We start from the raw sequence: 22,580 nt of genomic DNA on the forward strand, positions 1-22,580 counted from the left end.
TTTTTTTTTTTTTTTTTTTTTTTTTTTTTTTTTTTTTTTTTTTTTTTTTTTTTTTTTTTTTTTTTTTTTTTTTTTTTTTTTTTTGTGGGGAGGGGGGGATGGTTCTGTTATTCTCTTTGTATGAATGGGTGTGAGATTTATATGTTGGTTTCATTAGCAATAGGACTTCGTTTCTCCGTAGAAAATTGAAGCATTTTTTTAGCTTTTTTCATGAGCAATAGGACTTCGTTTAAAGCTTGCTACATGACTCTCAGAGTGCTGCCGCGACTGTGTATGTATGTTGGGGACTTTTTTCTCCGTAGAATTTTTATTGATAGATTGGGGTTACTTCACACATTCTTTCAAGCTATGCTTATTTTGATATCTTTGTAAGCTTTCAAATTTCAAATGTCAATGAGAAGTTCTGTCTCTTGTTTGAAAAAATTATGGAATATGGATCCTTTATTGTGATATGGTAATGTAATTTTTTTTTTTTTATTATCTCTTACTTATTTAGTTTTATCTTTCCAGGGATTAAATACTTCCATACCATCCCATTTAGTTTAGTATATTCAATCAACAATTCAATTCATAATTGATTGGGATTATGTTGTGAAGGTTATAATATTGGTAGAACTAATATATTGTAGAACTGTAAAAGTTGAAACCTCAGGTAATTTCCTTTCTGTTTTTGGACAGGATGTTTGTTGGGTTGTTCTTTCTTTGATCACAGACTGAACAAATTCTGTGGTTTGATTGAATGTGTGGCCTTTGATTTCCACATAAGTAATCAAATTTATAGTATGCAGAAATGGCTTTAAGAGCGATATTGGTTAAGAGAAGGCACTGTTTCAGCTCTGAGAATCTGTCTACCAGCTTATATCTAAGGTTCTCCAGATTTGAACATGAGCAGGCATCTCAAGCTGATGATTTACAGAGGTTGGGCTGCATTTCCCATCCTCCTCCTGTAGCTATTGATAGAGGATGCGAAGGTGGCTCATCTTTAGTTGTTAGAAAGGAGTTTTTATCCTTCCCAGTTGCAGAATATTTTCGAAGTACTCTTCTAAACCCTCAAAATTTTGGTCATGGAATTGGAAGAGGAGCGTCAGCTTCCTGTATGGGTTTTAGAAATGTCATACAACTTTCACATTATTCTACGACGGCCACAGCTGGTCCACCTGAATTTAGTGGTGATAATGCTAGAAATGAAAAACAATCTGCGAAGAGGATTAAAGAGCCATCACCAGAAGATTGTGATCAAGCAGTTGAAGGTTTGAGTACAGTTAAAGCACAAGCTAAGCAGATGCAAAAATCCCAGAAAAGTGCTGAATCTTTGTTGAAAAGCATATGGGCTAAGCTTCTAGGAATAGGTCCTGCTTTGAGAGTTATTGCTTCTATGAGCAGGTTTTTAATTATTGTTCTTCTCGCATCATGTTTGATCTAAAGTTTGATTCTCATAGTGCATTGAACAGTATTATATCATGTAGGGAAGACTGGGCTAAGAAGCTTCACCATTGGAAGGATGAATTTAAATCTGCAATGCAGCACTATTGGTTGGGTACAAAACTTTTATGGGCAGATGTTAGGATCAGCTCAAGGTTATTGGTGAAACTTGCAGGTGGGAAGGGCCTTTCTCGAAGGGAGAGGCAGCAACTCACACGCACCACAGCTGATATTTTCAGGCTAGTTCCTTTTGCAGTTTTTATTATAGTTCCGTTCATGGAGTTCTTATTGCCAGTCTTCCTGAAATTATTTCCCAACATGTTACCATCAACCTTCCAGGACAAGATGAAGGAACAGGTAAATGTTGCAGAGCTGGGTGGAGATTGCGAAGCATGTACTCTATCGCGCAGTTCATTGGTTGTTTGTTCTTTGATTTTGCAACTTAAGTCTTTTAAACTTAACTCTCCTGCCATTTTTTTCCTGTGCTGGTGTTTTTACTGCATTCATTTCTATTGCTGAAATTGCTGTTTATTTACAAACTCTTTTCACGAACAAACTATTATGATAAGTATGTAGCTTATGTATGGAAACATTTTTTGTCACATCCGATTGGAGAAGTTTTTGTGATCTCTTTGGATGAATGAAATTGTTTTTTTAATCAATGAAATTGTTTCATATCCAACAATAAATAAATAAATAAAGGAAATACATTGTTTTGGCTCATGACATTTCAGTGATGTGACTATGAATCTGTGATAGTAAAAATTTGAATGATTTGTTTATTGAAAGTCAATTAAATTTTAATTGAGAAAACTTCAGATATTTCTTTGGGGAAGAGTGCAAATATATATATATATATTTGCTTCATTATGGCCTTCAACTTTAAGTAGCTTACGCTGTTTCTCTTTTTATATTTCTTGAATGAATTAGTTGTGCTACATATTTGTTGTTCTGACCTTAATACTTGTGGATCAAGGGAGATGGAACATTTTGTAATGAATGTAGCTCTTACATCTGAAGCTCTACCTTCTATTGGACGAGATAGTTCGTAGATCTCTAAGTCATGTTTTCTCTCTGTCTCTCTGTCTCTCGACAGAATAGGACTGATTTTAGTTTCCATCTTTCAGGAGGTACTAAAAAGAAGGCTAAATGCTAGAATAGAGTATGCCAAATTTCTTCAAGATACTGTAAAGGAAATGGCCAAGGAAGTCCAAAACTCCAGAAGTGGAGAAATTAAAAAGACAGCAGAAGACCTCGATGAATTCATGACTAAGGCAAGTTGATTTCATCCTCCATTCCTGGAGTGTGTGTTAATTTGGTTTTATCAGCTTTGTCTACCACAGCTGATACACCTTGCTCTATGGGGATGTTATCTTTTGCTTATATAGGTCAGAAAGGGTGCTCGTGTTAACAATGAAGAAATTTTGGGATTTGCCAAGTTATTCAATGATGAGCTTACATTGGATAACATAAGCAGGTCAAATTTTTATTTATTAATTATGTTCTTCTATCCTTTAGCTTTTATTTTCTTTTAATATAGATCCAGTGAACGTTCATTTATTTGCAGGCCGCGGTTGGTGAATATGTGCAAATACATGGGTATCAGTCCATTTGGTACCGATGCATATTTGCGCTTTATGCTAAGGAAAAGACTGCAAGAGTAAGAGTCTCCTATCAACATGACATGCATAATTCCTTCGCTTGTGCATTTTATAATTCAGGATTTGAAGTTTTTAGCTGTAAATATGTTGCAGCTTCATTGTACTTGTTCTTGCATCTACCACTTTACCGTTTGTCATGTTAAAAAGGTTTGGTAATGGTCAAGGACGTTTTCTTTAATGATTATTATACATTCTAATCGAGGTATTTTTGTGAAAGTTCACCTAAAAGTTTTTCATTTTCCTGCTTGTTTCAAGTTTAGTTTGACTTTTATTTGAAAATTGAAACATATGGTCTCATCAGCAATGAGGAAATTTCCTTTCAGCCACGTGTGTAGTTTTACGTAATCACTTGTGATTGTTCAAGTTGTGGCCTTTGATGATATTAAGCTTCTTGTTGTAAGAGTTGGTATGGAAGCTTTATTAGAGAAGGATGTATATTACCATAAACGTAATGGTTCTGACCACTATTTCTTCACTCTTTGAATTATTCCATGCATTAATTTGTGCTAATTTAATGTCTTATCTTTTGTCTCTGTGGTCATCCATATTTCTTTGCTAGAGAGGCTGCATCTGAGGAATTTGTTGATAAATTTCAAGTATTTTCTTGTTTACAAAATGTTGGGTGGGAGATGCCAAAAGTAACAAGAAGTCATTATATTTTTTGTAGTCAGAAATTTCTCTCTATAAAGCACGGGGTTCTTTTATATTTGCAGGATTAAGAATGATGATAGGATGATTCAGCTAGAGGGGCTGGAATCTCTTTCAGAAGCAGAGCTTCGTCAAGCCTGTAGAGAACGAGGTTTACTTGGATTGCTTTCTGTTGAGGAAATGAGACAACAGGTTTCCTCTTTTCTTGTTTATATATCAATTGTTCTAAATGGATTACATAAGACCTAGGAACACTATACCTTCTGTATACGGTGCGTCGATCTTTACTTTCTTCAATTGAACCATGATTTGTTGTAACTCACAAGCTGTCCAACCCTGAAGTATGTCTGCCATGAATTCCACTGGTTTTATGAAGCAACAACAACATTCACTCTTTCTTATAACCTTTTCTATATTTTGGTAGCACCTTGTATTATCTGAGGCCTAACGTTTTTTTGGCTCCTCCTATTATACTTCCGTTTTTCTTAACTAAAGATGGTTTCTTATCCAAATATGTACACTGATATAGCTATATTAACTTTATTTATCCTGCTTGGAGATTTTAATTAACTTGCTTAAATAGATTTACAGTGACCCTCCTGGGCTGCATCAGCCTACTGCTTTAATTTGTGTGAAATGGTTAAATTGAAACGCACATGCATAGTGAAAAATCTTTTCTCTCTGACGTAAAATATTGGTTATTTCCTGTAGCTACGTGATTGGCTGGATTTATCTCTCAACTACTCTGTACCATCTTCGCTCTTGATTCTTTCTAGGTAAATTAAATACTTTCTGTGGCTTTTTTTTCTAATTGTAAGACAATGAAATATGTCTTCTAATTGATAACCAATGCAGAGCCTTCTCTGTGTCTGGAAAGGTGAGACAAGAGGAAGTTGTACAAGCAACTCTCTCCTCCTTGCCGGATGAGGTTGTGGATACCGTAGGGGTGACAGCTTTGCCATCTGAAGATACTGTTTCAGAAAGAAGAAGGAAATTGGAGTTCCTAGCAATGCAAGAAGAGATGATAAAGGTTTTCTTTTATGTATTTATTTATTTTTTTTATATATATTTTTGTTGTGTGTGTGGGAAGGGGGTTGTGGGGGGCTTCCTTATTGTTACAATTATTACTATAAGAAAAGTTATGGGAGAAGGGGCGTTGCCAGTTTGATTTGATTCATGATCTAAAGTTTTGATGTACTTGAGTGGCTGATTCTGTATGAGTTACCTAGATCATCTAGGTTTCTTATTCTTGTTGTATTGGATTAGTTGTTTCGAAAAGGCTCGGGTTTTTGATGCTCTTCATAATATATATATAGGAGGAAGAAGAAGAAGAAGAGGAGCTGGCTAAGATGCAAGAAACTGCTGGTAGTCAAAAGGATGTAGCACTAGAAGAGATGAGGAGTCCAACTACCGGAGAAGAACCCAAAGAAAAAACAAAAACAATGGAGAAACAAGAGCAGCTGTGTGAACTCAGCCGTGCATTGGCAGTTTTAGCATCTGCTTCTGTAAGAATTGACAACAATTTGTGATTTCAAGCACTAGCGTTGTTGCTCTCTTCTATTTTCTTTGCATTTACACGTGTTGTTTCATTTAGTCGGTCAGCAGGGAACGTGAGGAGTTCTTACAGCTTGTAAAGAAAGAGGTATTACTTATTATTTCATCTTGTTGTGTACTGCAAATTAGTCTAACAACATAAATGTCAGTAGGTTAGTGAGTTTTTTCATTGTCTCTAAGATAGCAAAAGAATCCAGTACATGGTTAATTGGTCGGTGTTTTTTTTCTTGCTATTGTCTCCATTTCCAGATAGACCTGTACAACAGCATGGTCAAGAAAGAGGGTAAAGATGGTGAAGAAGAAGCAAGAAGGGCTTACAAAGCTGCAAGGCAGGATACCGACCAGGATGTCGAGTCGACTTTAGGTCGCAAGGTTTCGTCAGCACTTATTAACAGGGTAACATGATTCTTCATCATAATTGTATTTCATGAGCTTATTTTGGTCTCTCAATGCTAACCCACTATCAATTGTCTAGCTTCTGTCTCTGATCTGTACCATGTTTTCAGATTGATACGATGCTTCATAAGCTCGAAAAGGAAATTGATGATGTTGATGCCAAAATCGGGGATCGTTGGCGATTGCTGGACAGGTTTTTTGCCGCTTTCTAATTCTATGTGCATCATGTGAGTGTAACTATGTATATGGTACTTCTTTGCAGGGATTATGATGGAAAAGTGACAGCTGAGGAGGTTGCATCTGCTGCTATGTATCTCAAGGACACCTTGGGCAAGGAGGGAATTCAGGAAATTATCAGCAATCTCTCCAAGGATAGAGGTAAGCAATGTTGCTTCATTTTACTCTTCTGCCTCTGTTTCTTGTCCCTGACATGTAATGCTGATTTTAACCCAAGGGTGATTTGTCGTAAGAGTTTAGAACGTTTAGAGATACTTTCCGTGGTCTTAGGTTCAAACCCGAGTTGAAAACTTAATAACTTAAAACTCTTAATTCTTTGACGTGAGATCCCACATCAGCTGGGGAGGAGAACAAAACATTTTTTATAAAAATGTGAAAATCTTTCTCTAGCAGACGCATTTTAAAAACCTTAAAGGAAAGCTCCAAGAGGACAATATCTGCTAACGGTGGACTTGAGCAGTTACATTTAACGTATTTAGAGTTATCCTTAAGCCCATGATCTACTCGTTACCTTAGAACATTGAGACATCAAAGGCCATCTGGTTCTTGAAGTCTCATTATTTTCGTTAATGAATCTCATGTTCCTACTTTCTTTTAACAGAAGGAAAGATACTGGTTGAGGACATTGTGAAGCTAGGCAGTGCAACAGAAGAGACGGATGCATCCGAAGCAGGAAAGTCATAAAGGAAATGCACCATGTTACCCTTAGCCTGGTTGGCCTTAGGAGGAGAGTATATACTGTAATGAAGGTTACAATAATTAAGAAATCCTTTTCAAATGCAATAAAGAACGACAAGTGTTGCAAAGTCGGGCGGAAGATTTGAATCTTGGATCTTTTAGTCGAAGGTACACGCATTATGTCAGTTAAGCTATGCTCGTTTTTATAGCAGTTTTGATAATTGATTAGATAAATGGTCGTACGATTAATTGACCTATAATTTAAAATAATGGAATAGACTAAACTATCTTTGCCTTACGACTGCTATTAATAATTGCGGTAACTTTTCAATAGCTTCCTTAATTATGTACGATGAATTTTCTTCGTCCCACGCAGCAACAATCTACAAGTGTCGAAGATTTCTCTAGCCTTAGTCGGTCATCATTGTCTTTAATAACCAACCACCAACATCACCTCTTTTCATCGTTAATGTCACGTGTGGCTTATATACTTCAGTCATGGATGAAGATCTACTAATTTTGGTCATTAGAAATAGAATTCAAAACTACTAATTTTAATTTTATTATTATATTTATTGATACGAGGTTGGGTCATAACATCTATTAAATGCTTAATCTAAAAAACAAATGCGTATTAAATATGGCATAAATCGTTACCACACAATAACTCTGTTTAATTAATTAATTGTTGAGTTAAACATAGTTTTGATGTGTTTGTATATTTAATAAACAAAAAATAAAAATCAAAGCTTTCAGAAGACGGCTCTTCCTTTTCCCGAAGCTTATTCAAATATTTGAAAACTTTTGGCCAAATTCTCAAATCTCAAACTCAAAAACACACAGACCAATCGGTGGTCGACGCGTGGGATCGAGACAGCTCCTGTTGTGTTTTTGCTCACTGTTCCTAACTCCTTGAAGCTCAGAGTGTCACCACACCCGCTTCTTCAACCCCTCTCTCTCTCTCTCTCTCTCTCTCTCCCGTTACAGACAGATTCCTTTCCTCTCTCTCTTCAATTTGTGGGTCAACTCGGCCCGATCCGGTTCGCTCGCTCTTCTCCTCTCAACATTGCTTCTTTTCTCACTTGGTTCTTTCCCCACTGCTTCGTTTTCTGCTCATTTTCCTTCAATTCCCTTCACGAGTTCGCTTTGCTGGGATTTCTACCTGATTCTGTATCTGGGTTCGAGTTTTTTTGCGCGTTTGTTAGCGGAGTTGTGGTGTTCGAGCTTTCGTGGGAGCCCCACTTGGGTTTTGGGAACTGGGGTCTCTTCTTTCTCGGGTTCGAAGTTCTGGGGGTTTTGGTAGCTTGGTTTTTTCTTGTTTTTGTTACTTGGGGTTTGTAGTTCTCGAGGTTTCTGTGTGGAATTTGGTTGGAGGTGCCTAATTTGTGTGTTTAGGGGTGGAATTTGGGGGTTTTTTTGGTGGGTTGGAATTAGGGTTTTTGTTGTGAATTATACCAATTGGGTTGGGTTTGATTTGTCTGATTGTTTATGGTGTTCTTGGTGCTCGTGGAAATGGTTTTGGCGTCCAAGTGTGTCTGAGAGATATCTTCTTGGCTTAGAATTTGGGTTATTTGGAGATTTTCATGGTTTCATAGGTGAAGTGAAAAATGTTCTATTCTCAATTCATATTGGCCAAGAAAGGGCCGCTTGGGACAATATGGATAGCGGCACATTTGGAGAGGAAGCTGCGGAAAAATCAAGTGGCGGACACTGATATCGGGGTCTCTGTTGGTTAGTATTTCTTCACTCTATGTTCTTGGTTCTTCATTTCCTCCTTTTGTTCTTAGACAAATCAAAGCTAGAACGTTTCATAAGGGTAGATTATCTTCTCATGCATTGGGAATTTTTTGACAGATTCGTGTTAAGAGCTGATTGAAATTTTTGGGTGTTCATGCGTTTCTTGAGTACTATGCTCTTTCTATATGTAAGGACGTTAATCTTTTGATAAATAGAGGTTTTTGTAATATGGCGGAAGATCCTACGTTGGTTGGAGAGGGGAACGAAGCATTCCTTATAAGTGTGTGACAACCTCTCCTTAGTAGACGCGTTTTAAAAACCTTGAGAGAAGCCCGAAAAGGAAAGCCCAAAAAGGACAATATCTGCTAGTGGTGGGCTTGAGCTGTTATAAATGGTATCAGAGCTAAACACCGGGTGGTGTGCCAGTGAGGACGCTAGGCCCCCTAGGGGGGTAGATTGTAAGATACCACGTTGGTTGGAGAGTGGAACGAAGCATTCCTTATAAGGGTGTGAAAACTTCTCCTTAGCATACGTGTTTTAAGAACCTTGAGGGGAAGCCCGAAAGGGAAAGCCCAAAGAGGATAATATTTGCTAGCGGTGGACTTGGGCTGTTACAGACAGCCGTGTGCTTTCTGTCTAAATGAAATTATTGTTGGTTATGAAACTTATATTTTGTGATATTATGGTTCCATAGATGCATTTTTTGATTTACTGATTGGGCTTCCCTGGTAGAGGAACTAGGAAGTTACTTATTTATTCGAGTTTTCGGAACAGATTCAATTCTTTTCCCCGATGTGCCAATTGCACTGCGATTGTCCAGCCATCTTCTCCTTGGGGTGGTGAGGATATATTCTAGAAAGGTGGGTTACCTATTTGACGATTGTAGTGAAGCTCTGCTTAAGATAAAGCAAGCGTTCCGTTCTACTGCTGTCGATTTACCACCTGAAGAATCTACTGCTCCATATCATTCTATCACTTTGCCCGAAACTTTTGATCTCGATGATTTTGAGCTTCCAGACAACGAACTTTATCAGGGGTTAGTTCAAGGGTTTTCAGTTCTATTTATAATGAACCTGTGGCAATAGCAACAAAGCCGTGTTGTAGCGTTTTCCCCTCAGTGAATGACCTCTAATTTTGCTGCAGCAATTATGTTGATCATCACGTTAGTTCTCGGGAGCAAATCACCCTTCAAGATACTATGGAGGGTGTAGTGTACACCACTTCTCAATTTGGCTTGGATGGTTTGTATTCTTTGCTACACGTTCGATGTGACGATATTGTAGTCAACTACATTAAGTGCTGATCCAAAAAAATTTAATCTTCTTGGATTTGCAGAACGTTTCGGTGATGGAGATGCTTCACAAATTGGTTTAGATCTCGACGAGGTAACATAATATGAGAAACTTTTTGAGAAGGCTGCCACAACGTGGCTAGCAATCTTGCACGATTAGATGTGTGAAAGCGAAAGTACAAATGGCTAGTTTTTCCTTCCTTTCTTCTTCCTTTTCCTGCATTTCCTGTTTGTAATTTTGCTCCCCCTTTCCCACTTACTGATGACAAGCAGGAGCTCTTTGCGGAGAAGATCACCGTTAAGGAACACGATGAGATCTTAGGGTAAGCGTTTTATATCTATATGATATTTTAAAGCTTGACTGCTATGATTAAAGGCTCTTTTTTTAAGGCTATATCCCGTCTGCCAGTCGACCCATGAACTCAAAATTTGTTTTGTTCGTGTGCGTGTGTGTGTGTGATTGCAGTAATGATGTTCGAGCACCTTCTCAATCTACCGTCTTGAAAGACACAGATGCGAATATGGAGGAAATCCTAGAAACCTTTGAAACAGTGCAGGTACGTGCTAATCGGTTTCAGGTTAATATAGATTTATTATCATCTGATGATTTAAGATTTCTATTTATTCTTTTATATTCTGTGTTTATTGTTTGTTTAGCTTACGAATTGTCATAAGAATTGGCCGAACATTTCTAGTTTGTATGTTACGCAGGATCCAGCATCTACCACGAGACGAGTGGATGAATGCAACTTGTCTAGCGTACGGGATAGTGATGGTTCTTTGAAAGTGGAAGATCATAGTACAGATCTGGAAGCTGTCGGAATTGAAAATAATGAATCCAGGAAGTCGAATATTTATGGTGGTACTACTGATGTTTTAGGTTGGTCTTCCCATAATGATTTGGATTATGAGAGTACAAGAATCATGCATGCTGAAGAGAATGGCCATCCTTCTAATGACCCAAAACTTGAACAGTTTTCGTTGCCAACGGAAAAGACGAAAGGAGGTAATTACCTTTTAACTTTTTCTCACTTGTGTTGTTCTCTAGAATCCTGATAACCATGGTTTGCTGCTTCTACCGAAACGATAAATCCCGTCTTCTGTAAAATGCTCATATGTATTACAGATGCATTGGGTGGCCCAATCACAGGAGAAGAAATGAACAATGGAGTTGTAATAAACAATGAGCCTGAAATGACCTTTCTTGATCACGTTGATGCAGAATATGACCGTAGCAGATCTTCGTTAGATGTAACTGCCGTGTCTCCTAGTTGCTCCGGTGTCACCCCTGATTTGGAGGACTTTGGCCATAAAGCTCGTTCAGATGGCACGTATGCATTAGCATCAGAGGGTCAACTATCCTTAAAACCCATGGACAACTTGGTTGAAGTGCTCTCTCCTAGAAAAGTTGCCCCGGATTCAACGTACCAAGAGGAATCTCCTGGGAGACCTGAGGTTATTGATGCTGAATCTAAGGAATTTCAGGAGCCGAAGGACACTGAGACTCAAAATTCTTTCAATGGTGAAGAAATTACATCCATGGAGAAGCCTGTGCTTCAGGCATGCAATTCCCATGGAATCGAACGTGATAGGTCATCTCTTGAAGGTATCGATTGGTGGTTATGCCTCATACTTCTGAAGCTCCCATGATATACTTCATAAATTTGAGAATTAATTAGTTAATCATTTGTGATTTTAGGCGAAAGCTACCGGGCAACTGATGCTGTGATGCGAAATTTGGAAATAAGCGAGAAAGCCGGTACAGAAGTTTCTGAAGATGGACAGGCTAGTTGCAGGGATCCGAACAAACCTTTGGATTGTGCATTGTCTAATGATATTTGCACAGAGATTTCTAATAGATCTCCGACCTCAGACTTCCCTGCACCGGAGAAGTTGCTTTCTGTACCAGAGGGCCTTACTGAAACACACGGTGACGACTTACCGTTGTATTCTTCACTTGACAAAGGAAACTTGGCCGAGGATGACGGTGTTTCTGGAACTAAACTTTTATCTGGGAAGAAGCGAAGCTTTACTGAAAGTACTTTAACCGCCCAGAGTTTTAACTCAGCCGAGTCGGTTGGGGTGCACCGATCTAAGAGGATTGCAGAGTCCATTCCTGATGATGATGATTTATTATCATCTATTTTAGGTATTATTACATTCCTTTTGACATCTTTAAGAAAGTGTGCTGATATTTCTGACTTTCTAATTGGTAGACTAGGATGTCACTGAGTTAGTTTTTTCTGTTGATTTAGTTGGAAGACGATCTTCAGTTTTGAAAATGAAACCGTCACCTCCTGTGCATGAAACAATATCCTTGAAACGTTCACGACCTGCACTCCGAGTTGGCACCTCAAAGAAGAAGGTGCTTATGGATGATATGATGGTTTTGCATGGAGAGTATGTATCATATGCATCCATTTGTTTATATACTCGATACAATATTTAAGATTTACTTTATTATCGATTTATAGTTCCTTGTTCATTATTTAATCGATGAGCTGTTTTTTTGGAATTTCGTCTCTAACCTGCCATTTTAAATATTTCAAGAAAAAACCTGTTTCTAGTACACATTTCACTATTTAATTTAATTGGTAATTACTCACCTTCGCCGTGGTAAACGGTTCTTCTTTCCTGCTGAGTGCCGAGACGCTAACAGCACATGTACTATTATTATTCAGCACAATACGTCACCAACTTACTAGCACTGAAGACATACGCCGTGTTCGGAAAAAGGCACCTTGTACTCGTCCGGAAATTTCAATGATTCAGAGACAATTCTTAGAAGATGAAATTTTCAGTGAATCCATATATTCAGGTATTCAGGCATTCTTTATATAATCTCTCCTTGCTTGCTAATTAGTAATCATCTTTTGTTTCCTTATGCTTTAGGTATCTCCAAGGAACTGTCCTCATTGCATGCAGAAGCATTTAACCTCAGTGAAATCAGGGTTTACGAGAAGGATCTCGTCGGTGCTTCGACTGAGGCAGGAAACAATTTCGAGTCTGCTGTTAGGCCAAATACCACTGAAGAAAGTGCTACAGAAACAAACCCTGATGCAGTGGTCGACAAAAATGATTTCGAATCTCAGCCTTCTCGGGATACTATTCAGATCGAAACTGAGTTCGCACAAGAGTTAGCCTTAGAGTGTCCTGATCTTGATGTTCAAGACCAGCAGCAAGTGACTTCAACTGAGAATGCTGGACTGGAACCCATTAGAGAGCGAGAAAAAATTGATTATGAAGCTGGAAATATTGCTGATGCAGTCGATAGCTTCGATATCAAGGAGTTAGAGTTGCCGTCTTTAATCATCGGGGATAAATATGATGATCGGAATGCTTCGTTGCAAATGGATATTTCTTGCTTTTCTCCGGAGAAAATATTGGAATCTCAGCCTGGTGTTGAAGATACTTTTATGGTGGAATCGGGGAATGTAGGTCTTGACACTGTTAATGCTAATGATTGCACCGAGATCAGAGATAATGTTGACGATGAAAAACCCGATCACAATTTTTCCCTTGTAACTTCACCTCGAGAAAATGGCGCCAAACCTGCCGAAAGAATCTTAGATGTTAAGTTAGGGGAAATCGATGCAGATGGAGTAAATACAGCAGACTTTGTTTGTGATGAGAAGGATGGAGCTTCTCTTTGTTTAATTGATGGAGCTCAGATGGATTCTCAATATTCACCAGGATTCGATATGGATTTTAAAAGTACCTCCTTCAATGAAGTTGTGAATCCGAGCTATCCCGAAGAAGCTGATTTGCTCGATATTGTGGACACTGAAATGACTGTCCTCAATCGTCCAATAGCCGAAGATCGTGGTGTATGTTTCTCTCTTTTTGTTCTTTTTAAAGCATGAAAGGGTTGGATTACAAATTTTTTTGGAAAGAAAAAACGAACACCCATCAGTCCCCGAACGCCATGTTTAGGAAGAAGGAAGTCGAATTTGTGGGTTCTTACTGTTCTAAATCAATACAAATGTTCTGAAATTGTTTATTTTCTTTGTACAGAATTTCCTGAAAAAGCGTACCCTTTATTTACGTCAATACTTGTTTGCTTCTCGTGTCTAAAACTTTATGTGTCGTGCAGGACTTCGAGGATGCCACGGTGGCTAATGATATAGGTTTGCATTTCATGTCGCTTATTTTGACATTCTTGATTCTGTACTAGTAGTGTCCTTATTGTGTTACATAAAAGCAACTCTTGTTGTTATGTTTGCTGATGATGTATCGTTTTCCTCCAGAATTTTTGAACGCAGATGACGACGATGAAGAAGATGAGGATAACGTGCAATTTGCAGCTGATCCTAGCTTTCTCGAAAACAGTGGATGGTCGTCCCGCACCAGGCATGTATTTTCTTACTCAACCTACCTTCTTTTTCATCGGATAAGTTTTACATTGATATATACGCTCTAAGGTGGTGTCGTTTGGATAGTTATCGTGTACGATTGATGTGTTACTTCTAAATGAAGCCACTTTTCGGGTTGCCTTTTCGTTTCCTTCATAATTTTACCGAACACTTATTCTTTTAAACAGGGCTGTGGCTAGATATCTTCAAAATCTCTTTGATAGGGACTCTGTACATGGGAGAAAGGTCCTTCACATGGATAACTTACTCGTTAACAAAACTCGGAAGGAAGCATCGAGAATGTTTTTTGAGACACTGGTATGTCATTTTGAACCCTCGTAGATTTTCATTGTCGGCACCACGGAATGATTACAAAATGTGGTCTTGGTTTCTGAGTATGGTCGTCGATCGATATATTGCTATCTAGGTTCATGTTTGCCAGCCAAAATTTCTTCTTTCTGCTAATTGTGCATGGTTTTTGAATACCACATAGCTAGGAAAGGCTAGAAATGATGGCTCTATTTTGTGAAGGTCTGTTGTTTGGATTCACTAAGGCAAATGAAATGCAACTAGGGCTCGTGTTTGGCTGATAGGAGGGTTTATTACAGGAAAGAGAGTGTTGGTGCAGTTGAACATTGATACGCGAGTGCCCGTCAATGAGATCGAGCCTCTGGCTTTCTCGGATCTTGTGTTCTTCATTGTTGTTCTTGATCCTAGGACTAGTAAATTCATTATCAACGAGAAAGAAGATGAATGAATATCAACTTTGCTTTAATTTCTTTCATTGAGAGGAAAAGAGGAATGTAAGAAGGGGAAGAAGAAAAGGTAGGGAGGAGACACCGACGCCGACGCTGGCACCAGAGTTGGAGGTTTGGGAAGAGGGGGCGGGGCAGGAAGAGAAGGAGGAAGAAGAGGTGGGGAGGAGACATCGACAATAAGAAATAGGGGAAAGGGGTGTCGGAAATAGGGGATGGGGTACGAACCAGATTAATACTCGTAGAAGTAATTTGATGCGAAAACTTATCCTTTGTTTGTTAGAGACGATCTCACATGTTGTAGGCAGACAATTGGAAGATTTGATGTGTAACAACCCAAGTCCACCACTAACAGATATTGTCCTCTTAGGGCTTTCCCTCCCAAACTTCTTCCCTTAAGGTTTTTAAACGTGCCTGTTAGAGAGAGGTTTCCACACCCTTATAAAGAATGCTTCATCCCCCTCTCCAATTGATTTGGGATCTCACAATTCACTCTCCTTTAGGGCCTAGCGTTCTCGCTAACACTCATTCCCCTCTCCAATCAACGTGGGACTCCCTAATCCAGCCCCTTTCAGTGTCGAGCATCCTTGATGGCACACCGCTAGTGTCCACCCCCCTTCAGGGGCTCAGCGTCCTTGCTAGCACACCACCCGATGTCTTGCTCCAATACTTGTAACAGCCCAAGCCCACTTGTCTTCTTTGGGCTTTCTCTTTTGGGCTTTCCCCTTTCAGTGTCCAACATCCTTAATGGCACACCGCTAGTGTCCACCCCCCTTCAGGGGATCAGCGTCCTTGCTAGCACACCACCCGATGTCTTGCTCCAATACTTGTAACAGCCCAAGCCCACCACTAACAGATATTGTCTTCTTTGGGCTTCCCCTAAGGTTTTAAAACGCGTTTCCTAGGGAGAAGTTTCCACACCCTTATAAAGAATGCTTTGTTCCCCTCTCCGACCGATGTGGGATCTCACATGATTTCACATGATGTATTCTTGTAACACGCCTACTGATAATCTTCTGCTTTTTTGTGTTCTTGAATAATACATGGTATTGGAACAAGTTGTTTTGGTGGTTCATTTATGCATAAAGTTATATCCTTCTTTCTGCAGGTTCTCAAGACAAAGGATTACCTCCATGTAGAACAGGAGAGACCCTTTGACAACATTAGTCTAAAGCCAAGAATAAATCTCATGAAATCAAGTTTCTGATTTACTCTAGGAAAAGGCAGAGATACACAGCTGGGAAAAAACCACAAAAAAAAACCAAAAAACAAAATGGCTCCGGTAGATGTTAGTTCGACGATGCACCTCTCGGGATGTCGATAGCTCTTTCCATCATCAAAAACTCCCCTTCCCAACAAAATAATCTTTTGTTTTTCTTTCGTTTTTGTTATTATTATTATTATTTATATATTGCTTTGTTAAGCTAGACATTTATGTAAGTGGGTCAGTGAGTCGGGTCGAGTCGAGTCAAGTGGGCATATCGTATATTAATGTGTTTATGATACCCAACTTTTGTATTATGACAGGTACTCTCATGTATATATTATCTGTAAAAATAGTCTTTGCTATTGAAGATCTTCTGATTTATTTGTTGGAATCATTGATACGGAATCACTTTGATTATTGATCGAATATCTTTTAAGTTAAGAGCACTTGTTTGAGATTCGATTAGCTTCATAACTATATAATAATTAATATATAAATTAAGATCCTTGTGAAGGCCGTCGGTCAAAATCTAGCCATCCACGTGGCGTTAAATAGGATTAGGAGATGAGAGAAGATAGAACTGTCTATATTAACGAAGGGTCCATGTGTGTGGGGTGCACGTGCTTAAAACGAAAGTGGGGAGCGTCGTTGGGACTTATGCGTCACCTACTCAATTTCCAATAATAGTGTCCTCGTGGGTGTAGTCTACTTTTATTTTATTTTTCTAAAATATGTATGATATATTATTTTAAATCATGTAATTTTGTAAAATAATAATTAATTAATTAATAACAGTTAAATTTCAACTAATATTTAATTTAATTAGGTGGGTATACCAACTTTTAAGGTTTAAGTAAATATCATGAAATATAATTGAATCAATAATTAGGTGATCATAAATTATTATTTTTAATTATTTGTAGGCATAATATTTTAAAAAAAATTAATTTAAACTTTTAATTTTAATATTGTATTTTAAATTTTAAGAAAGGTTTAGAATCTTTAAATATTAGATATATCATGCTTTTAACTTTTCATTTAATTCTTATAACATATAAAATAAATTTAAATATTTACCAATCATATATTATAAGTTTAAGGGTATGTTTTAGATAAATTATGAGTATTTTTATTAATTTATTAATTTCGGTCAAATCCAGCCATCCACGTGGCGTCCCATAACAGCCGAAGATGAACACCCATAATTAAGCATAGGTAGGGGAATATGTGTTTTGGGATGCACGTGATTTATTCAAGAAGGTGGGGCCCGCTGTTCTTGGAAGGGACCATTAAGCATTACATTATTTGAGCCATAATAATGTTTTTTCATTTTTCAAAAAAGGCTTTGACTTATTTAATTTCATCAATTATGATTTTATAATGTTTTTTTTTTAAGTTTGTTATTATTATTATTTGATATATAAGGTTCAAATGTACGTATATTATTTTTATTATTATATCGATTTAAATAGGTATTAATTTTCAAGTTTCGGTAAATTAAATAAGTCTTCTAATTTTATCTTCGATCTAATTTTTACTAACTCACCTATAAATTTTAATAGAAAATAGCGTAAAAGTATTATTAAACTTATTAATTTCAATAAAATAAAGTTTTTTTTTTCATAATAATAAGTTTGACAAATGCATTTAGCTGAATTTCATAAATTAAAAAAAAAATAATTGTCGTTTTCTCTATAATTATATTAATTTTACATTATATTTATGTTTTATAATTAAATTAATGCATGATAGAAAATTATTTTTTAATTATATTTGAATTGTGAAAAGGGTTAAAATTACCATAGTAAAAAAATTATTAAAAAATAATAATAGTAAATAAATATATTAAAAAATAGTCTGTAGGTAATATATATATATATATATATATATATATATATATATATATATATATAATTCTCTTGAAAAACTCCATTCTCATGAATTCCTTGGAAACATCGATCCATTCTGAATCCCTGCCAAAAAAAAAAATAATAATAATAAATAAATAAATAATTAAAAAAAAAACATTATGAGTTAATTTTTTTTATAAGAAATATAAATAATTTATTGTTAATTATTTATGAAATCACGAGAAAGTGACCATATAAGTAAAATGCCGGTACGTACCGGAAAGGCAGTCCGATTTTGGAGTTCCACGTTGTTCTTCTTCATTTGTTTATCATTTTCCCCATCATCTAATCGTCACTTTCTGCTATGGCTTCTCTGCTCTGTGTGGCCTAATTTCTTTCTTCTCCATTTGTATAACATTCTCATCAGCATTTATCTTCTCCATTTGTATAACAATGGCAGTTCACTCCTCCGCCATTCTGCTTCTGCAGCTCTTTTTTTACTTTTTAGTCGCTTCCGCCACTTCCCGGAGCAATGAGATTGCCGGAGGTGTGCGGATATGGCCGTTGCCGGTGTCGGTCACTCATGGTGGCCACCGTCGGTTGTATGTTGCGAAGGATTTTCGCCTCAACACTCAGGGCTCCAACTTCAGCGATGCTTCAGGGATACTCCAGGAGGGATTCTCGAGGTTACTTGATGTGGTTCATGCTGCTCATGTTGTTGATGCTAATATCACTCGCTTGGGTTCCTCTGCTCTGCTTCTTGGAATCCACATTGTTGTCTCTTCGCCTTCCGATGAGGTATATATATGATTGTGTTGATTCTGTTTTTAGCCTTCCATACTCTGGATTTGCTGATGACTTCAGAGTTGTTGGGAATTATGTAGAGAGCTTGTTCTACATTGTTCCATCGTTTTTTGGTTTTCTGAGAATGCGTTTGAAGTTTCTGTTCAAGTTCAATTCACATTTCTTGGATTTCTCAAGGACGATATGATCATGCATTTGGAGTTCTTAACATATTTTTCACTTTTGAACCATCATCGTTGGTTTCTAGTTCCGATTTTCTTGATTCTGGAGGTCTATTTCAATCAAATGAATTGTAATTTGTTCTGGAACTAAATTTTTTGGCCATCGGTTATCGTTTGAATTCTACAATTTCATTGATTATCGTTTGAATTCTACGAATTTCCATGTGGATTTGCAGTTACAATATGGTGTAGACGAATCGTACACATTATCAGTCCCTGCACCTACACCTGGAAAGCCTGCCTATGCATATCTCCAGGTGGGTGAAACCAACTCTTCACCTACTCGCTTTACTTGATAATTAGTCTATCGGTTTTTCATTTTCGTACCAGTCACCTAAAAGGTCATAAAGGGGAAAATACTGATTCAAATGAGCATCGTCCATGACTGTGGAAAAAAGTTGTTAACTTTTAGTTGGCTTGTGTATTTTAATTCAAACATGGACTTATGTTGTAAATATTTTGACCAATGCTTATTTATTTTTTATCACGAGTATTTGTTGTTGAATTCTGTGGTTCATGTTCTAAAATTGAATTCTTGAATAGATTGAAAATTGAGCTACATTTGGGTTTTCTTTTTAAAATCTAAAAATGCCTCGACTGCAACAACTTGATACTAGTTACAAAATCTTAAAAGTCTTGAAGTATATGTAGTTCTTTACATACCTTTATAAAAAAAAAGTGTAAACAATAAAAGTTCTATTGTTGACTTAGTTTAAACTTTCGATTTCTTATTTAAATAAAAATAAATTTCATATGAATGATTTTTTCTTTTTGTGTTTAAATTTGAATTCATAAAACCATTTATTATGTGGACTTAAGGTGATTTATTTAATCAAGTTCTTTCCATGAACTCGAATGGTAACTTAGTCTATTTTTGGAGATAACTATGTTCATAATACTCAAACTTCGAATGCACCACAATCAGGCTGTACCCACACCATGTTTTATGTACTTAATCTGGTAGTTGAGCCTGAAAGTGTACGGTTAAATTCATAATTTAATGAGGTTCTTGTGTCTTGAGTTCTCCAAAACTAGATGCTACCGTCTGAAAAGTGAAAGCCACAAGTGAAACTCAATGAAATTTAAATTAAATCTTTGGTCATCTTCATCAACGATCAATATTTTTGTCTTGAATATATTTTGCGTGGTTCTATGCTTTACTATTAATGGGCCTAATTTATTCTTGTAGCTCTAGTCCTTAATCAATTAAGTACTTTCTGAAACTATGCAGGCTCGTACAGTTTATGGGGCTTTGCATGGCCTTCAGGTTACTTGCTGAGACTCAATCTTGAATGTTATATTCGTGGAGCCTAAGGGAATATATAAAATATTGAGAATGCCTTTTTAATGTGAAATTCTGTAGACCTTCAGTCAGTTATGCTCTTTCAATTTTGAATCAAGGGTAATTGAAGTTCGCAAGGTACCATGGAATATTATTGATCAGCCAAGGTTCTCCTATCGAGGGCTCTTAATTGGTGAGATGCTTCTGAGTTTTTCCATATCAAATTTTGCTTGAATGACCATACTTGGACACAACAGTGACATGATAGAAATGCTTTCTTGGTGTCCCTGTCCTGTTTCAGTTCCTTTTTATTTCTTCTATGCTGTAGTTTATTTATTTTTTCATTAACTTATATTGTTTCCTTCATGGTAATTCTGACACAAATGTTGATATTTTGAAATATTACTTTTGCTTAATGAGTGTCGATACTGTTGCAAAAGATCAAATTGTGTTCTTTTATATATATATTTAGTTATTTTATGTAATCTATCTATTGATTTAAACAAGCAATTTATGGTGGATGTTGTCCCTTTAGCTAATATGATGATAGGTTAAATTTTATGGAAGGACTATGCATAATAATTAGGCAAGAAGTACGTTTCATACTATTCGGATGATTGAGTTCTCCTCTTTATTAAATAGTTGCAGTGCATTTTCAGCCTATACCCTATGACCTACACTATTCAATTATGTTGTTAGGGCGTAAAGTGATGATTGAGGGAATTAGCAAAATTCTATATTTTTGTTATATGATTCATTGGTTGAAACCTTGGATTGAACTCGAGGTATGCTGAGGCTTAGAGGAAGATTTACCTTCCTTGTCTAAAAGGGATTAGAATCTTAGCATGATATTTGTTGGGAAGTGAACTTTCTGTTATTTCTTAATGTCAGCATTGAAGTTGAAAATATAATGGAAACTCCGTTGGATTTTTTTTTTTTTTTTTTATTTGTTTGACATTTTTGTTACTAGGGTGGCCAACTCCAATCATGGCTTGTTATCTGACTTGTAAATTACCTTTGTGTAGATACTTCTCGACATTATCAGCCATTGCCAGTTATAAAGAAAGTGATTGATTCTATGGCATATGCAAAGCTGGTATAGAATTCATTAAGTTGTGCGTTATCATGTGATATTAGTTTTCAGGCAATGCTCACTAGCTCAAAACTTGGTTTGTGTAGCTATTGGCTGGTTTCAGTTTCCAATTACTCTTACTCAGTATACAACATGCGTTTATCTTTTTTGTTAAAATAAAGAAAAGTCTTTAAAGTTAATCAATGAAAATGCCTCCGCGACTATTACTACCAAGAAATGGATACTGTATTAGCTAGATGGAAATCATGCGTTGAAGTGGTTGGCCATTTTAAAAATCAAATCTTTCATTCCTTTTTGTCTCCGTTTTTGTCCTTTTCTCCTTGTTTTGCCTCTTCCAACCAAAATTAATTTTCCCGAGGTTACAAGAGAACGAGGCATGTGCATTGGTGTTTGAAGTGAGCTTGATAATTAGCTGAAACTTGTACAGCATGGATGGAGAGGAGAAAAGGAAAATTCAGTTAGATTTTGACAGACCATATTGATACAAATAATAACTGATCTAAAATACCTGCTTTTGCTGAAGCTCCCATCCTTGCTTACAAAAATCAACTTTAACCCCTTTTATGCAGAATGTGTTGCACTGGCACATTGTCGATACACAATCTTTCCCATTGGAGATACCTTCATTCCCAAAACTTTGGCTTGGTGCTTATTCTAAGCAAGAACGGTACACAATTGCGGATGCTACAGAAATTGTGAGGTGAGCATCCTTTTTATTTGGATGTGCTAACTAAGAGTTAGGTTCCATTTTAATTTTCTTTCTTAACTTTGTAGATATGCACAACGACGTGGAGTCAGTGTATTAGCTGAAGTTGATGTTCCTGGACATGCTTTATCATGGTAATTACAACAATATTATTGAATTTATCTCCCCCCAACCCAACTACAAAGAATAATGCTGACCTTCTATTCCTTGCGATTCACTATGTTAACTTGTGTGAGGACGTCATGGTTTCATTTGCCAGGGGAGTTGGCTATCCTGAGCTGTGGCCGTCAAAGGACTGTAAGCAGCCACTTGATGTCAGTAATGAGTTCACCTTTAAAGTAATAGATGGAATACTGTCGGGTAATATCACACATTCCTCACAATCTCTCTTGTTCTTTCCATTATATTATTATAAACGTCTAGAAAGGAAAAAGAGTTACATTCAAATTCTTAGCAGAATTAAAACAGGGCCTTCCACAAAATCAGTGCAAAGAGACTTTGGTAAATAGTTCTCAATTTTGATGATTTTCTAAAAAATTGAGTTCTAAAGAGAAAAATGATTTTCTAAAAAATTGAGTTTTCAAGTCTATGACACTTTTTTTTTTTTTTTTTTGAAACCTTAGAAAATAAATGCATCAACGAACATTCTCTAGTTTGTTGGAAAAAAAAAAAAAAAAAAAAAAAAA

General features: G+C 36.7%; 3 protein-coding genes across 9 annotated transcripts in view; all 3 read left to right on the forward strand.

Moving 5' to 3' along the window:
* Nucleotides 1-6,895, forward strand: part of LOC111491998 (mitochondrial proton/calcium exchanger protein-like) — an 8,945-nt gene extending 2,050 nt beyond the window's left edge. For 3 of the 5 annotated variants that reach the window (XM_023141130.1, XM_023141128.1, XM_023141129.1), the window contains 14 exons: nt 679-1,383; nt 1,467-1,839; nt 2,550-2,696; nt 2,811-2,899; nt 2,990-3,082; nt 3,797-3,923; nt 4,443-4,507; nt 4,587-4,761; nt 5,048-5,236; nt 5,326-5,373; nt 5,535-5,681; nt 5,792-5,874; nt 5,944-6,059; nt 6,520-6,722. In XM_023141130.1, coding sequence (XP_022996898.1) covers nt 791-1,383; nt 1,467-1,839; nt 2,550-2,696; nt 2,811-2,899; nt 2,990-3,082; nt 3,797-3,923; nt 4,443-4,507; nt 4,587-4,761; nt 5,048-5,236; nt 5,326-5,373; nt 5,535-5,681; nt 5,792-5,874; nt 5,944-6,059; nt 6,520-6,602 — 2,328 coding nt within the window. In that variant the 5' untranslated portion in view covers nt 679-790 and the 3' untranslated portion in view covers nt 6,603-6,722. Of the gene's footprint in view, nt 1-678; nt 1,384-1,466; nt 1,840-2,549; nt 2,697-2,810; nt 2,900-2,989; nt 3,083-3,796; nt 3,924-4,442; nt 4,508-4,586; nt 4,762-5,047; nt 5,237-5,325; nt 5,374-5,534; nt 5,682-5,791; nt 5,875-5,943; nt 6,060-6,519 lie in introns of all 5 variants that reach the window. The other 2 variants (XM_023141131.1, XM_023141132.1) reach the window with 2 other exon arrangements.
* A 622-nt stretch (nt 6,896-7,517) lies between these two features.
* Nucleotides 7,518-16,329, forward strand: LOC111492019 (sister chromatid cohesion 1 protein 4-like). 3 transcript variants are annotated; one of them, XM_023141168.1, is made up of 16 exons: nt 7,518-8,327; nt 9,108-9,369; nt 9,477-9,574; nt 9,669-9,718; nt 9,898-9,947; nt 10,091-10,181; nt 10,336-10,630; nt 10,751-11,230; nt 11,324-11,773; nt 11,880-12,024; nt 12,306-12,442; nt 12,517-13,451; nt 13,718-13,751; nt 13,872-13,974; nt 14,165-14,294; nt 15,840-16,329. In XM_023141168.1, the coding sequence occupies exons 1-16, from the start codon at nt 8,204-8,206 to the stop codon at nt 15,936-15,938; spliced, it is 3,483 nt and encodes a 1,160-aa protein (XP_022996936.1). In that variant the 5' UTR covers nt 7,518-8,203; the 3' UTR covers nt 15,939-16,329. The 3 variants fall into 3 exon arrangements, with proteins under 3 accessions (XP_022996936.1, XP_022996937.1, XP_022996938.1); XM_023141169.1 differs by having other exon boundaries at nt 10,091-10,159; nt 10,332-10,630; XM_023141170.1 differs by having other exon boundaries at nt 7,519-8,327; nt 10,847-11,230.
* Nucleotides 16,252-22,580, forward strand: part of LOC111492411 (beta-hexosaminidase 3-like) — a 13,957-nt gene continuing 7,628 nt past the window's right edge. Inside the window, exons 1-9 of the mRNA XM_023141749.1 lie at nt 16,252-16,258; nt 18,048-18,586; nt 18,990-19,070; nt 20,045-20,080; nt 20,177-20,288; nt 21,121-21,191; nt 21,758-21,888; nt 21,963-22,028; nt 22,154-22,254. Coding sequence (XP_022997517.1) covers nt 16,252-16,258; nt 18,048-18,586; nt 18,990-19,070; nt 20,045-20,080; nt 20,177-20,288; nt 21,121-21,191; nt 21,758-21,888; nt 21,963-22,028; nt 22,154-22,254 — 1,144 coding nt within the window. The remainder of the gene's footprint in view (nt 16,259-18,047; nt 18,587-18,989; nt 19,071-20,044; nt 20,081-20,176; nt 20,289-21,120; nt 21,192-21,757; nt 21,889-21,962; nt 22,029-22,153; nt 22,255-22,580) is intronic.

This window comes from Cucurbita maxima, unplaced genomic scaffold (genome assembly GCF_002738345.1).
Source record: "Cucurbita maxima cultivar Rimu unplaced genomic scaffold, Cmax_1.0 Cma_Scf00017, whole genome shotgun sequence".
NCBI classification, from domain to species: domain Eukaryota; kingdom Viridiplantae; phylum Streptophyta; class Magnoliopsida; order Cucurbitales; family Cucurbitaceae; genus Cucurbita; species Cucurbita maxima.